The 15,809-nt window shown below is 39.8% G+C and overlaps 1 protein-coding gene across 12 annotated transcripts in view; it reads right to left on the bottom strand.

The window, feature by feature from the left end:
- AOPEP (aminopeptidase O (putative)) overlaps positions 1-15,809 on the bottom strand; it is a 423,192-nt gene that overhangs the window by 334,539 nt on the left and 72,844 nt on the right. For all 12 annotated transcript variants that reach the window (XM_025281992.3, XM_044940256.2, XM_044940257.2 and 9 more), the window contains one exon: positions 6,447-6,613. In XM_025281992.3, the coding sequence (XP_025137777.3) occupies positions 6,447-6,613 (167 nt within the window). The remainder of the gene's footprint in view (positions 1-6,446; positions 6,614-15,809) is intronic.

The following is a 15,809-nucleotide window of genomic DNA, read 5'->3' as shown; positions in this document are numbered from 1 at the left end:
ATTCTTCAGGGCTCAGCCTTCTTTATGGTCCAATTCTCACATCCACACATGACTACTGGAAAAACCATAGCTTTGACTATATGGACCTTTGCCAGTAAAGTGATGTCTTTGTTTTTTAATACACTATCTAAGTTTTTCATAGCTTTCCTTGCAAACAGCAAACATCTTTAACTTCATGGTTGCATTCACCATCCACAGTGACTGATTTTGTGTTTTTGGAACTGAAGATAAAAAAATCTGTTACTGCCTCCACTTTTTCCCCTTCTATTTGCCATGAAGTGATGGGACCAGATGTCATGATCTTAGTTTTTTGAATGCTGAGTTTTAAGCCAGCTTTCCCACTCTCTTCTTGCACCCTCATCAAGAGGCTCTTTAGTTTCTTTTCACTTTCTGCTATTAGAGTGGTATCACCTGCCTATCTGAGGTTCTTGATATTTCTCCCCGAAATCTTGATTCCAGCCTGTGATTCATCCAGCCTGGCATTTCGCATGATGTACTCTGCATATAAATTAGATAAGCAGGGTGATAATATATAGTCTTGACGTACTCCTTTCCCAGTTTGGAACCAGTCCATTGCTCCATGTCTGGTTCTAACTATTGCTTCTTGACCTGCATACAGGTTTCTTGGACAGGTAAGGTGGTCTGGCATTCCCATCTCTTTAAGAATTTTCCAGTTTGCTGTGACCCACACAGTCAAAGGCTTTAGCATAGTCAGTGAAACAGAAGTAGATGTTTTTCTGGTATTTACTTGCTGTCTCTATGAGCCAACAGATGTTGGCAATTTGATCTCTAGTTCCTCTGCATTTTCTAAATCTAGCTTGTACATCTGGAAGTTCTCAGTTCATGTACTGTTGAAGCCGAACATGAAGGATTTTGAGCATAACCTTACTAGCATGCAAAATGAGTACAATTGTCTGAATCATAAAATATACCAATAGCCACCATTCTGGGGAAAAAAAATACTATAGCCATTTCCCAGTTAACTAAGAGATGAATCAAACTTAAAAGATCAAGTGTAAAGAAAGTCTGAATACTTACTGCAAATATAATTTGAAACTGGATAAAAATGTACAATAGTCATTATAATTCCTTGAGAAGATTTAAAATAAAAACAAAATATATAGATAATATGAGCCTAAAATTCCAAATTATATTAATTAAAACCAGAGAATGTGGGTGAGGGAAATTGATAGAAGTAAGTGAAAAGTGTTAGTTGCTCAATCATGTCCACCTCTGTGAACCCATGGACTGTAGCCTGCCTGGCTCCTCTGTCCATGGACGTCTCCAGGTAAAAATATCAGAGTGGGTAGCCAATCCCTTCTCCAAGGGATCTTCCTAAACCAGAAATGACCATTAAATTCCTTATATAATATAGAATAAAGTCAAGAGCTTTTGCTTAACTGAATTGTGAACATCCATTTATGGAACACTCTATAGTACTAAAAATAATGAGGAAGCTCTTTATGGTCAGATATGAAATTGTCTATGCTGCTGCTGCTGCTGCTAAGTCGCTTCAGTCGTGTCCGACTCTGTGAGACCCCATAGACGGCAGCCCACCAGGCTTCCCCGTCCCTGGGATTCTCCAGGCAAGAACACTGGAGTGGGTTGCCATTTCCTTCTCCAATGCAGGAAAGTGAAAAGTAAAAGCGAAGGCGCTCAGTCATGTCCGACTCTTTGCAACCCCATGGACTGTAGCCTACCAGTCTCCTCCGTCCATGGGATTTTCTAGGCAAGAGTACTGGAGGGGCTTGCCATTGTCTTCTCTGGAAATTGTCTATAAGAACAGGTTATTCTAAAGGGCGGATCATTACACAAAAATGTGTACAGCATGTTATGTTTTGTGCAACAAAAGAGGAAAAAATATACTATATAAAGGAAGCTGGTGACCTTGTTGCCTTGGGGAAGGGTTATTGGGTAGTTGAGAATTAGGAGTAAAAAGAAGACATCATAAAATTTTTTTTTATCCTTTGCTTATTTGTAAATGAACCATGTAAATATGACTTATTTTTTTAAATTAAATTTTTAGATGTATAATTTGTTTTGTTTTGACTTTGAGAATAAAGTAAACATTCATTGAAAACTTTGTTACATGTGTAAATCTAATTTATGATGAAGAAGACATCACAATCAGAAAAGATTCATTAAGTGATCTTGGATAACTGGTTTTATATTTGAAAATAAAAATGTTTAGTCCTTGTTTCTGGAGAAGGAAATAGCAACTCACTCCAGGATTCTTGCCTGGAGAATTCCATGGACAGAGGAGCCTGGTGGGCTACAGTCCAGTTCAGTTCCGTTCAGTTCAGTCATTCATTCATGTCCGATTCTTTGCGATCCCATGGACTGCAGCATTCCAGGTCTCCCTGTCCATCACCAACTCCCAGAATATACTCAAACTCATGTCCATTGAGTTGGTGATGCCATCCAACCATCTCACTCTCTGTCATCCCCTGCTCCCACCTTCAATCTTTTCCAGCATCAGGATCTTTTCAAATGAGTCAGTTCTTCCCATCACATGGCCAAAGTATTGGAGTTTCTGCTTCAGCATCAGTCCTTCCAATGAATATTCAGTACAGATTTCCTTTAGGATGGACTGGTTGGATCTCCTTGCTGTCCAAGGGATTCTCAAGAGTCTTCTCCAACACCACACTTCAAAAGCATCAATTCTTTGGCTCTCAGCTTTCTTTATATAGTCCAACTCTCACATCCATACATGACTACTGGAAAAACCATAGCTTTAAGTAGATGGGCCTTTGTTGGCAAAGTAATGTCTCTGCTTTTTAATATGCTGTCTAGGTTGGTCATAGCTTTTCTTCCAAGGAGCAAGTGTCTTTTAATTTCATGGCTACAGTCAGCATCTGCAGTGATTTTGGAGCCCCCCAAAATAAAGTCTGTCACTGTTTCCATCATTTCCCCATCTATTTGCCATGAAGTGATGGGACCAGATGCCATGATCTTAGTTTTCTGAATGTTGCATTTTAAGCCAACTCTTTCACTCTACTCTTTCACTTTCATCAAGAGGTTCTTTAGTTCTTCTTTGCTTTCTGCCATAAAGGTGGTGTCATCTGCATATCTGAAGTTATTGATATTTCTCCCAGCAATCTTGATTCCAGCTTGTGTTTCATCCAGTCCAGTGTTTCTCATGATGTACTCTACATACATGTTAAATAAGCAGGGTGACAATATACAGCCTTGACATACTCCTTTCCCTATTTGGAACCAGTCTATTGTTCCTTGTCCAGTTCCAACTGTTGCTTCCTGACCTGCATACAGATTTCTCAAGAAGCAGATCAGCTGGTCTGTTATTCCCATCTCTTTAAGAATTTTCCACATTTTGTTGAAAATTGTTATCTGTTGAGACCATTCAGATATGACCTAAATCAAATCCCTTACGATTATACAGTGGAAGTGGCAAATAGATTCAACGAATTAGATCTGATAGAAAGAGTGCCTGAAGAACTGTAGACGGAGGTTCATGACATTGTACAGGAGGCAGTGATCAAGACCATCCCCAAGAAAAAGAAATGCAAAAAGTCAAAATGGTTGTCTGAGGAAGTCTTACAAATAGCTGTGAAAAGAAGAGAAGTGAAAGACAAAGGAGAAAAGGAAAGATAGTTCTATTTGAATGCAGAGTTCCAACGAATAGCAAGGAGAGATAAGCCTTTCTCAGTGATCAATGCAAAGAAATAGAGGAAAACAATCGAATGGGAAAGACTAGAGATCTCTTCAGGAAAATTAGAGATACCAAGGGAACATTTCAAGCAAAGGTGGGCATAATAATGGACAGAAAGGGCTACAGTCCCTGGGATTGCAAAGAGTCAGACATAAGTTAGTGACTAAACAACAGCAGTCCTTATTTCACAACAGTGACCAGATTAAACTACAAACAGATTATAGAGTGAAGTTACTAAAAAATAAATTAAAGTTAGATTAAAATATTAGAATAAAACAGGTGAATCTTGAGTAAAGAAAGACTTCCCAAGAGAAACCTGACATATCTGACTATGTAAAAATTAAAATGTCGTATAGATCAGAAATACTCTATAAAATTAAAAAGTATACAAAAATTGAGAAAAATACACAAGTATAAGAGATTATATCTCTATCTCATTTTATTTTTTTTGAATGGGAGAACAGATTACAGATTTATGTAATAGAAGTTTTATGTAACACGAGAGCCTCCATAACGAAATGAAGACCTGAAGAAACAGACCTGTGCACTTGTCTGCTGGGTTTGATGACCAGTGGACAGTCAACTCAGGAACAGCTGGATGGAAAATGGCACAGGGCAAGGTATGTGAGAAAGAGCATGGAACTTCCATGCCCTCTCCAGGGGTACCATTCTCCTCATGTCTCCATGTGGTCACTAACCAGGAAGCCCCAATAACTTTATTTTTCAAAGATCCAATCAAACTACAAGACAAAACAAACTTTTGGAAACATCACTAACATCTCAATATACAAATGGGCAAAGGAAATTAACAGATAGGAAATGAAAACGGCTAAGGACATACGAAAGCTCATTGATAATCAAAGTAATCCAAATTAAAAAGAAACCTTCTCTTGCCTATCAGATGGGTGAAACTCCAAGGATGGGGGGCCTTCATAACTGCTGATGGGTATGCAAAGTGTCACAACCTTTCTGAAAAACAACTTAAGATAAGTACCAACAGCCTTCAACAGGTTCAAAACTTTTGACTCAATAATTCTAAGTTTATACAAACTATCTCCTCAGAAATTTAATGTGACTTTATTTAATGTGAAAAAACCTTGGAAACAATACAACTGTCTGTAATATGGAAATGTAATAAAATCTAATATACTCATAAAATATTATGCAGACATTAAAATCATTAATTTTAAAAATACCTAATGTCTGGAAAGACATACAAGATATACTGTAAGTGAAAACTGCTATATGCTCTGCTGGCAATTTTGAAATGACAATATATACTATATACATAGATTTTAAATACCAGAAGGAAATACTACAAAATGTTAGCAAACATTCTCTTTAAAATTAATTTTATTACTTTTCAGTTCAGTTCAGTTGCTCAGTCGTGTCCGAATCTTTGCAACCCCATGAATCGCAGCATGCCAGGCCTCCCTGTCCATCACCAACTCCCAGAGTTCACCCAAACCCACGTCCATCGAGTCAGTGATACCATCCAGCCATCTCATCCTCTGTCATCCCCTTCTCCTCCTGCCCCCAATCCCTCCCAGCATCAGGGTCTTTTCCAATGAGTCAACTCTTTGCATGAGGTGGCCAAAGTACTGGAGTCTCAGCTTTAGCATCAGTCCTTCCAATGAACACCCAGGACTGATCTCCTTTAGGATGGACTGGTCGGATCTCCTTGTCATCCATGGGACTCTCAAGAGTCTTCTCCAACACCACACTTCAAAAGCATCAATTCTTCGACACTCAGCTTTCTTCACAGTCCAACTCTCACATCCATACATGACTACTGGAAAAACCATAGCCTTGACTAGAAGGATGTTTGTTGGCAAAGTAATATCTCTGCTTTTGAATATGCTATCTAGGTTGGTCATAACTTTCCTTCCAAGGAGTAAGCGTCTTTTAATTTCATGGCTGCAATCACCATCTGCAGTGATTTTGGAGCCCCCAAAATAAAGTCTGACACTGTTTCCACTGTTTCCCCATCTATTTCCCATAAAGTGATGGAACCAGATGCCATGATCTTAGTTTTCTGAATGTTGAGGTTTAAGCCAACTTTTTCACTCTCCTCTTTCACTTTATTACTTTTACTTTTTGTAAATTTTAAAGTTTCTATAATAAATGGTGGAAGGAGACACCATATTTAGATGAAGAAATATTACAATTACAAAAAATTCACCTGGCATCAACAAGCTCCAGATCTCAACTGAAAGTGTCAATTACTGCAATAAGTAGGAAATTCACAGAGAAAACCTTGATGATGTGTTAGTACCTGCCTTCCATCTTTCTTATACACCTTTGACTCAAAATTTCATGGCCCAATAGAGTAAGAACAGAGCAATACCAGGACAACTCCAGTGGGCAGCCAACAGGAGAACTATTGCTCAGCATTATAAATAACCCTGCACAGGCTCCATGACCAAAACACAAACAACTCAAGTGTAATGGTGTTTCCACGACATACTTGCCTGTCCAGAAAGTCTTCAACCAAGACCACCCACTTATGGTCCACAAACCATCAGGTGAAAGGAACTGCCTTAATAATCTAAGAATTGATAACTCTGGCATTGAAGAGCCCCACATGCCATGCACTGGCTCCCAAGTGTCCTTCCCCATCCCCTGGTATTTTCTCTGGCAGGATGTTTTATATCATGTTCAGTCCAACCCAGCTAATAAAGGAGCTCTTTTAAAGCTGAGAAAAACCCTGTGTATTGGGTTCCTGGGTCCAACATGTGTGCAATACATAAAGAAGCACAGAACACATGTACAGTACCTTCCTGAAGCTGTGTTGGCTTTGCAGAATTCTCCCCGCTCATTAAAACAACAAAGGATGCAGCTGCTCGAACTGTAGCCTGCCATGTTGACATGGCAACGGGTGGCTCCTGGCATGGAAAAAGGGCCCTGTTGTTTATGGGAGATCCCACAGTATAAACACATGGCCTGCAGAAGAAAGACAAAGAAACAAAGGCGGAGAATCTTTAAAATGAGTTGTCACTTTCCTTACCACCATGGTAGCAAATGTTAAGTTGAGCTTTCAAAGAGAAAATATCTGAGACTTTGTAGTTGCTTGGTTTCAAAGCATCTTGAACTGACATCTGCCAAGGCCTATGTGAATAGCCGAGTGGTTATTTCTCCCAAATGAATTACTTAAATATGTAAAGAGGTTTTTTTTCTAAGGGGAAAAATATTTTTTGGATAAAGTTTTAAATACTAGTCTGCCAAGTTAAAATTTACATTACCTTGCCCTTCCCCTTAGGCCTTCAAAACAAAAAAGTTTTAGAGACATTCTTACAAAACTTTTGGAAAATATTCTGGAAAAGAAAATATGTTTAGTGATACTGAGATATTAATACTTGGAAAAACAAGCTGGTGGTCTCAAATGCAGTGCTGGCGGGCAGATACCCCCAATCTTGGAAACCACCATCTCAAATGGAACCCTTGTGGGAATCCTTGTGTGGAGGCCAAGAACAGGGGTTGGCACATAAACAGGACTGTAGGTCACAACAATCAGGCTTGTGATGGGAAGGCCAAGGGCAGAGTTGTTACCAAAGCAAGTATAAGAAACCAATGGCATGACATTGGGGCCCATTCTGCTAAAATTAAAAAATACAAACCTACACACACCAAGAATAATCCCTTCCATGATAAGTCACAAAGAGAAATGGAAAAAAATCTCTGAGATCAAAGAAATCTATTCTTTTAACACCACTGAGTAGAAGGCACGGACAGACCCTTGGGAAGAGATCTTAGGAAAATGTTTCCACTTTTTGTTTTTCAAGAGTTATGGCAAATATGATATAGTTTTAATCAGCTTGATTTATGGAGTAAATGATAAAAGTGGAGTGCTACCTCTCTTTCATAAACTGGTTTTCCTTTTTAGAATAGTTAACACTATTATGACTGAAGATTTACTGTATTCTTACAGTGAGCAAGAACACACAGAATAATGACCCCACTCCATCAGTCAGGGTCCAGGAAGGAAAACACAACCATTGTAGGTCTTAATAAACAAAGGTAATTTAATTTAGGGGATTGGTCCTAGAAGTAATAGAAGTACCGAGAAGCCAAACAGCAGATAGCGATGCAACCCAGAGATTAGCCACAGTGGTAAGGAGCTGTGACTCCATGGGTTGGAGGAGCTGCTGTTGCTGACTGTTCTGAGCTTACAGCAACAGGAGTCATTTGACAGAAGCCAGAATCACAGTGGAGAATGTCCAATGGGTGCAAGGACCAAGGAGACCCAGACATTGCTAGAGATGCCAAAATAAGCAGAAAGAGGAGAGGAAATGTGTGTGTGTGTGTGTGTGTGTGTGTGTGTATGTGTGTATGTGTTAGTCTCTCAGTCTCCAGGCAAGAATACTAGAGTGGATAGCTATTCCCTTCTCCAGGGGATCTTCCTGATCCAGGGATCAAACCCAGGTCTCCTGCTTTGCAGGCAGATTCTTTACCATCTAAGCCACCAGAGAAGCCCAGGAAATTGTTTATTGCTTGCTAACTCCTGCTCTCAAGTGTTCCATCATTGCCCTGCATTGGCCAAACCTGACAGGAAGTCAGAAGACAAGGGAGCCTGGGAAATGAGGTTCCTTGTCATCGGAGAAGATATTAGGAGCAGAAAATGGACCTTAGAGCAAACAGGTAGTCTACCTTCTAGAAGTGTATATGCCATGATTACTCACAGATTTGACATGAGGCAGAGAAAGAAGACTACACATTCATAAGACTAGTACTGGCTGGGTTCAGTTCAGTTCAGTTTAGTCACTCAGTAGTGTCCGACTCTGCTGGCTGGGTTACCAGCTCATTAAATGGCTATGGAAAAATCCCTGACCTCTCTGAGTCGCATGCAAAATGGGGATAGGGGGCAGGTATGTGACTTCAGTTGTCTGTCTGTTCTGGTCCAAAACCCATGGTTGTGTCCCAGAATCACAGATCCAAGAACAAAGGCAAAATTTCATGGAAGGCCCAGGGTCTCCCATTGATTTCATGGAGTACTGAGCTCCCACCCTGGTGCTCTTGGATCCCTGGTTAATTGACTGAGCCTGAGTTAACTTCAGGCAGTTGAGGACCTAATGATGAAGTCCCTCTAAAACTACCTCCTCCTAGCTGGGGCTGCTGGTTGTGGGTGCCTGGTGGGGGATGCTGTAGCAGCTCAAAGAGCTCAGGTAGGTGGGGTCAAGGCATGCCTAGTTCTGAAAATTCCACCTGTTTTTTTTCCCCAAAAAGTCCATCATAGAGAAGGATCCCAAGAAGAAAAGCATCGTCAGTGCAAACAGAGTATGTTGCCCCTGGCTGAACGGCAGGCATAACTCTTCCTCTGACAGTGACAGACACTGAGAATCAAGGCTTCCTATCTTAATAAAGCAGAACGGACCCCACGATGTCTGTCAGCTCATGAGCTCTTGGAATCCACTTTCAAATAGGCTTGTGGAGATAAGCCTATTTGTGGTGCTCACAGGGAAGTGGGAGACCCTTGTCTAGAGATCGCCTAAGACTTTCTCTGGTGAGAGGAAGGGGGAGCTGACCCCATATTATGGTTTTAAGTCTTAGGGTAGTTCGGGAAAGTATCTGTGCTTTATCTGTGCTCTCTTGCTCTTACACTCAGCACCTCACTTCCCTAGGGTGACTCTGGTGTTACAGCTCTTCCCTTGTCTGCACACGGAGCAAATTCTCCTCAAAAGACTGGCTTGCCAGGACGTTTGCTTTTCTTCTCCCTGTAAGTTTGGGTTGGAGGCCCTGCTGGCATATTATTATGCATTCCACCTGTGCCCTTAGGTATGAGGTCCCTAAGCCTTCCTCCACAGCCTCCATATCACTTTCCAGAAGAAACTATCAGATTTGAGATGAGGTCACATGTGAGAAGGGGCTTCCCAGGTGGCGCCAGTGGTAAAGAATACGCCTGCCAATGCAGGAGACATAAGAGACGCAGGTTCGATCCCTAGGTTGGGAAGATCCCGTGGAGGAGGGCATGGCAACTCACTCCAGTATTCTTGCCTGAAGAATCCCATGGACAGAGGAGCCTGGGGGCTACAGTCACAAAGAGTCGGACACAACTGAAGCGGCTTAGCGTGCACAGGTGCACATGTGAGAAAACAGTGCAGAGGATGGATCAGAAAGACTCTGAGATTCACTGCAGAAGGAGAAGAAAGGGAAGGCCTCCCTGAGGCAGCCAGCTCTCAAGACGGCCCCAGTGACTCCTGCCCCAGGTATTCACACCCCTGTGGAGGCCCCTCCCACACTGTATCGGGGTGGCCTGTGTGACCCAAATCACTACAACGAAAAGCCCGCACACCCCAACTAGAGAAAACCGGCACGCAGCAAGGAAGACCTAGTGCGGCCAAAAGAAACAGAAATAAATTTAAAAAATAAACAGGAAAACAATCCTAGGCAAAATTTCTTGAAAATGTATATTCTCTCCATGCTCAGTCTACTTCCTTCTTGGTCTTTTCTTCTTTTTCTCAGCTCACTCCTCCCTCCCCAATACATCCAAACCAAGTGCCAGTGACTTTATAACAGATGGCTTTTTGAGCTTTCACAATCTGATAAGCCTATGCATGTCGCACATCACGGTGCAAATGTCCAAAGCAATCTAAAGTCAAGTAACTACATTTTAAGAGGGATGAAATCTTTAACCCCCGGGTAAAAGTCTAGTGGTGGAATTTTGGGCATCTGACAGAAAGTAGAGAATGGGTGGACAGGAGGTCTTCATGGAGTCTGAAAATCATACTCTGTGATGACTCTTGTCACACACACACATTCCCCACCCTTCCTCTTCCCTACCCATTGTGTCCCAGGAGGGGATGAAAATCTATGTGCATTTATAAAAATGCTCTGCAGTTATCTGGATGTGTGATCACTGAAATCTATGCAGCTGTGTTTATTCAGCACGCACAGCCTTGCACCTTGGCCATGTTGCTAAAATGCCTATGGAATAGATGTTTAGGTACAAGCCTGCAATTCTCTGATGTTTATAAACATCATTATTTCCCAACTGAACAATTCCTTCCAATATGAAAAGGAAAACTCTCCTCCCAGGGCTCATCCCACATGCCCTGGGATACCCACCCACATGGAAGACCCCTTGGGGAACCCAGATTAACTGCACAGGAGTTGCGGGAATGGGAGAAAGCAACTGAAAATGAGAAAGAAAACAGGGTAAGATAGGGGGTGACAGCCAGGCCATGGCTTGTTGCCATTAAAGAACTAAACTAAGAACCTGTCAGAATAACAATTATTTCAGCTTCTTGTTACATGTTTGTGTGTATTCTCAGAACAGTCAAATGAAGAGGAGATACACTGTGCTGCTGGTCTGAATGTGTCTGTCCAAATTCATATGTTGCAATCTTAATGTCCAAAGTGTTGGTATTAGGAGGTGGGGTCATTGGGAGGTGCTCAGGTCATGAGGGTGGAGCCCTCATGAATGAGATTGATGCCTTTATAAAAGAGGCTAGACAGAACTTCCTGGCCCCTTCCACCAGGTAAGGTCACAGCAACACAAAAGAGGGCCTTCACCAGGACCTGACCACGCTGGCACCCTCATCTCAGCCTTTTAGCCTCCAGAACTGTGATAAATTAAGTTCTGTTGTTTATAAACCATTCTCTCTGCAGTATTTTGTTATAGCAGCCCAAATGGAAATGGACTATGATGTCAACTAAATATGTTTGCTTATCTTTTTTGAGGGAAAGCCATCTTTACAACTTGTAGGGAATAGGCTCAACCCATATATTTTCTTTTCGCAGTTGGAGTGAAAGGGGGTTATTTTTAGTTTTAAAATACTACTTTTCATAAAAATCACCCATTTTCAGAGAGTTGATTATCACAGATGAACAACTGGGGAGAGGGTGGCTTCAACAGACGGGAGGTGAGCCCGCTGTCGCTGTGGTGTGGCTTGATACGATGTTTTTCCGCACTGAGGCACTGATCTGGTCACTGGAGGCCAGGAGGCCACAGATACGACAGGTTGGTGGTTCACATTCTGTCATATTTCAGATTTTCAATTATTTCATATTTCAGAATATTTCAGATTCTCTGTAACTTCCCAGTTACAAAGTCTTCAGGACTCCTCTGATTCCTTTTTTTCTGTTCTCCTTCCTGCCCCTGACCTTTTTTTATGGCTCCATGTTCTCATTAAACCTAAGTTAGTTTCCGTTGTAGGTAAGCAACCCTCTTGCTTTCTGTGACATAAAAACCAAGAGCCAGACTACTAAAACATGAAGTGTCAACCAGAACTGCCCCCTTACCTTTCTTTCTCATCTCTACACACATACACACACCTCCCAAACACACAATCTCTCTCTCTCACACACATCCCTTCTGTATTATCATTCTTCTTCACAGTGTGATCACCAAAACCAGGACTCACCAATCATACTCACCAATCATAATGAACATATATAATGAGTACAACAAGAATACTGGTTTGACTTGGATAGATTCTGGTATAGTCAAAATGGACTGGACTAAAAGGGGCTTTGAGTCAGAAACTCACCTCTTCTTCAACAGAGATGTTTTGGGTGCAAAGCTAGTGAGCTGTTTGTAAAGGCAAAGACAGAGCTTCTCATCTGGAAGCCCCTTATGGGTATAGGATTTTATGTATGGAAAACATTTGGAGATCCTCTCATGGAATTTTCTCATTTTACACATGAGGAAATTAAGCTCCAGAGATATAAAATGACTTCTCTGAAGTCACACAGCTAGTTGGCAGCCTAACTTTTGAGTACTCAGGTCTCTTGGCTCTCACCTTCTAGATTCTTTTCAACTCTCCACACTTTTGGTTATAGGTCATTTTTATTTGTTATTTTTTGTTGATTTTGGTTATTCATGTCTTGTTATTGTTGTTTGATTGTTGTTGTAGTTATACAATGATATTATAGAATTAATGTGTATTTCCCCTTCAGTTTTCATGAATTTTATATTGGTTTCTTGAAGCAAATAGGGGAGAAAAAAGGTATTAATTACAGAAATGTTCATTTTAGACCTGAAATTGCTTCTAAAATATCTTCTGTTCATTCTTTTAATTTTAAAACTTTATAGTGAGATACAAAAAAAATGAAACTATTTTATTGTATGTGTGTGTGAGGGGGACATGTATTAACATCTGATTTTGATGTTAAACTAAAAATATTCCAAAGGTCTACATTTTCTTTGGTCCAATACCTGAACAATAAATATAATTTTTAAAAATCATTCTCTCCTTAGTATTTTGCCAACATCATTCTGACTTTATCTAAAACAAAGCAACATCAAAGTGATTTAGGAAATTTTTAATTTTATTATGATTTTAAGTTATAATGTATTTTCCTAGTCGGATATTTTTAACAATGAGCAAATAATTGTTGCTTCTAAAATAAATTTCCTATATTTAACTGGATTTCCCCTCCATTCAACTCATTCAGTGATGTCATCAGCTTAAGCAAGATCTCCTAGACCACCTGGCTGGTTCCACAACTATCTCAGTGATCCAAAGGGGAAAAGGAATGAATTACCAGAAAGAATGCTTTGATTTTAAATAACATTTTATTCACTGAAATGAAAAAATGCAGGAAACACATAAACTTTGAATAAAGGTTTCCATTTTTTAAAGATTTTTTTTTCTAAAGTATGCTGAGGCTCTAGAATCAAAAAGATATTGTCTTCTTATCTAGCTTAGCAAGAATAATGGCTCCAGTTCTCATCTAAATATTTTTAAAAGGCACACATACTCACAACACCACACAAAAGTAAGTACTTTTTCCAAGAAGCATGTATCATATTGTTATGTATGTGTTTGTTTTATCAGTCATTTTTAAAGGTCATTTAAAATCTAGTATCTGAATGATGGAGGCAAGAAAGAGCAAGTAGATTCGAGAGAAGCCAGAACTCCACAATGGTTGAAAGAAAGTAGGAAAATGTAGTTTTTATATTTCCAGCTATTTCATCTTAGAACTAGAATAACAATGAGGGAGAGTAAGTTATTGACAATGACCGAAAAGAAATACTCTTTTACAGTGGCAAATATATTTTCAGTTCCCATCTAGAAAACATTGCTACTTGATAAGAAAATGGGGTGACAGCTCTTAGGAAAGGGGAATTTCAGGGTGGAAAGAGGATTATTTTTTCAAATTTGATATTTATTTTTGATGACTTTTTTTTAATCAGTTTTAGATTTATTTTTAAATATTTATTTATTTTTGGCTGCTTCAGATCTTAGTTGCAGCATCGGAGATGTTTTATTGGGGGTGTGCTGGCTTAGTTGCCCCATGGCATGTGGGATCTTAGTTCCCTGAGCAGGGATCTTAATTCCCTGAGCATCCCCTGCATTGGAAGGCAGACTCTAAACCACTGGAGCATCAGGAAGTCCCTAGATGTGTTTTTAAAACTACAAAGATAAAACACAGACTTCCCATATATTCCATACTCAGTTTTCCCTACAACTTACATTAGTATATTTGTCACAGTTGACACATTATTATTAACTAAAGTTCAGATTTTACTGATTTCCTTAGTTCTCTCTTTAAAAAAAATCCTTTATACACTTTTCTATTCTAGAATACTACATTAATTTTAATTATCATGTCTCTTTAGGCTTCTATTGATTGTGACAGTGTCTGAAGACTTTACTTATATTGGCTTTGAGAGTTTTGAGGAGTACTGGTCAGGTATTTTGTTAAAAGTCTGATTTACCTGATATTTTCTCTTGGTTAGATCGGGGCTATGGGTTTTGAGGAGGAAGATCAAAGATGCTATTTTCATCACATACTATCAACGTGACTCATCAGTGTTGATGTCAGCTTTGATCTCCTTGCCGAGGTCATGTTTGTCAGGTTTCACTAATGAAAATTTACTTTCTCCTCCTTTCCATACCGTCCTCTTTGGAAAGAAGTCATTATGAATAGTCCTCACTTCAGGAGGGAGGAATTATGTTCTACCTTCTTTTTTTTTTTTTTTAATTTTATTTTTAAACTTTGCATAATTGTATTAGTTTTGCCAAATATCAAAATGAATCCGCCACAGGTATACATGTGTTCCCCATCCTGAACCCTCCTCCCTCCTCCCTCCCCATTCCATCCTTCTTGAGGGCAGTTTCTATGTAACTTGGACATCTGCACCATGGATTTGGCCATTCTCCCCATTTGCTTATTTAAGTCAATCACTTTTTTATATTAGTATGGACTCATGAATATTTATTTTAAACTTTGGGTTATCATTTAAAACTATTTTACTTTGTTGCTTAGTTTTGGTCACTAGGAGTTCTTTCAGATGAGTCCTTGGACTTTAATACACTCATGCAATTCCAGGTTCTTATTGCTGTTGTTAGAGCATTTCCTTATTTTCTGGCACAATAGATGCTACAGCTTCATCTTGTATGTTTCCTGCTCTAGCCCCAGCCATTTCTCCAAGAACTCTGGTTCCTTCACTGGAGCATGATATTAGAAACCAAGATCTGGGCACCAGGGAGTACTCACTGCTTCTAAACCCACTCAGCTGAGAAACAAGGAAATACATGTGTGTATGCTAACGCTTGCAAACACCCCATATCTATAATTATTTCTACATGCAACCATCTGTATCTGTATTATGCTAAACGTGAGTTCATAGTGATGTCTTCCATTCTAATCCATTTCCACACGAATCATTCTATCCTCTTCCCCTTGCTCATCTGTAAACTCCCACTTCAACAGTGAGAAACCTGGCTCCCATCATCTGCATCCATTTACTAAATTACTCAATTCCAGTATACATGTAGAGTGGTACCAGAATTGTTAACCTGTATTCCCATGGGAAACAACTCTATCAACTATAGTGCAGTAATTATCTACAGTTCATTTTGCTTTCAGCCTTACAGATTCAACTCATTTCTAAAGTTACTTAGGTCAGCACATTTTCCCCTCTACTCTCTTCAATGAGATTGTTTCATACATTTTTAATATAGCTAGATTGTTCCGTCACATTTTATAATTTCCTCCTGGGATCCTCTGACCTCCTAAGTGATTATTTATTTACATATTATCAAACAAAATAACAAATTTTATTCTCAACAAACCAGTCAATCCTAAAGGAAATCAACCCTGAATATGCATTGGAAGAACTGACGCTGAAGCTCCAATACTTTGGCCACCTGATGCGAGGAGTTGCCTCCTTGGAAAAGACCCTGATGCTCCA

The sequence above is a fragment of the Bubalus bubalis genome, chromosome 3 (assembly GCF_019923935.1).
Source record: "Bubalus bubalis isolate 160015118507 breed Murrah chromosome 3, NDDB_SH_1, whole genome shotgun sequence".
Classification (NCBI taxonomy): Eukaryota; Metazoa; Chordata; class Mammalia; order Artiodactyla; family Bovidae; genus Bubalus; species Bubalus bubalis.
Note: the sequence above shows the minus strand (reverse complement) of the source record. Positions and strands in the feature narration are given on the sequence as shown.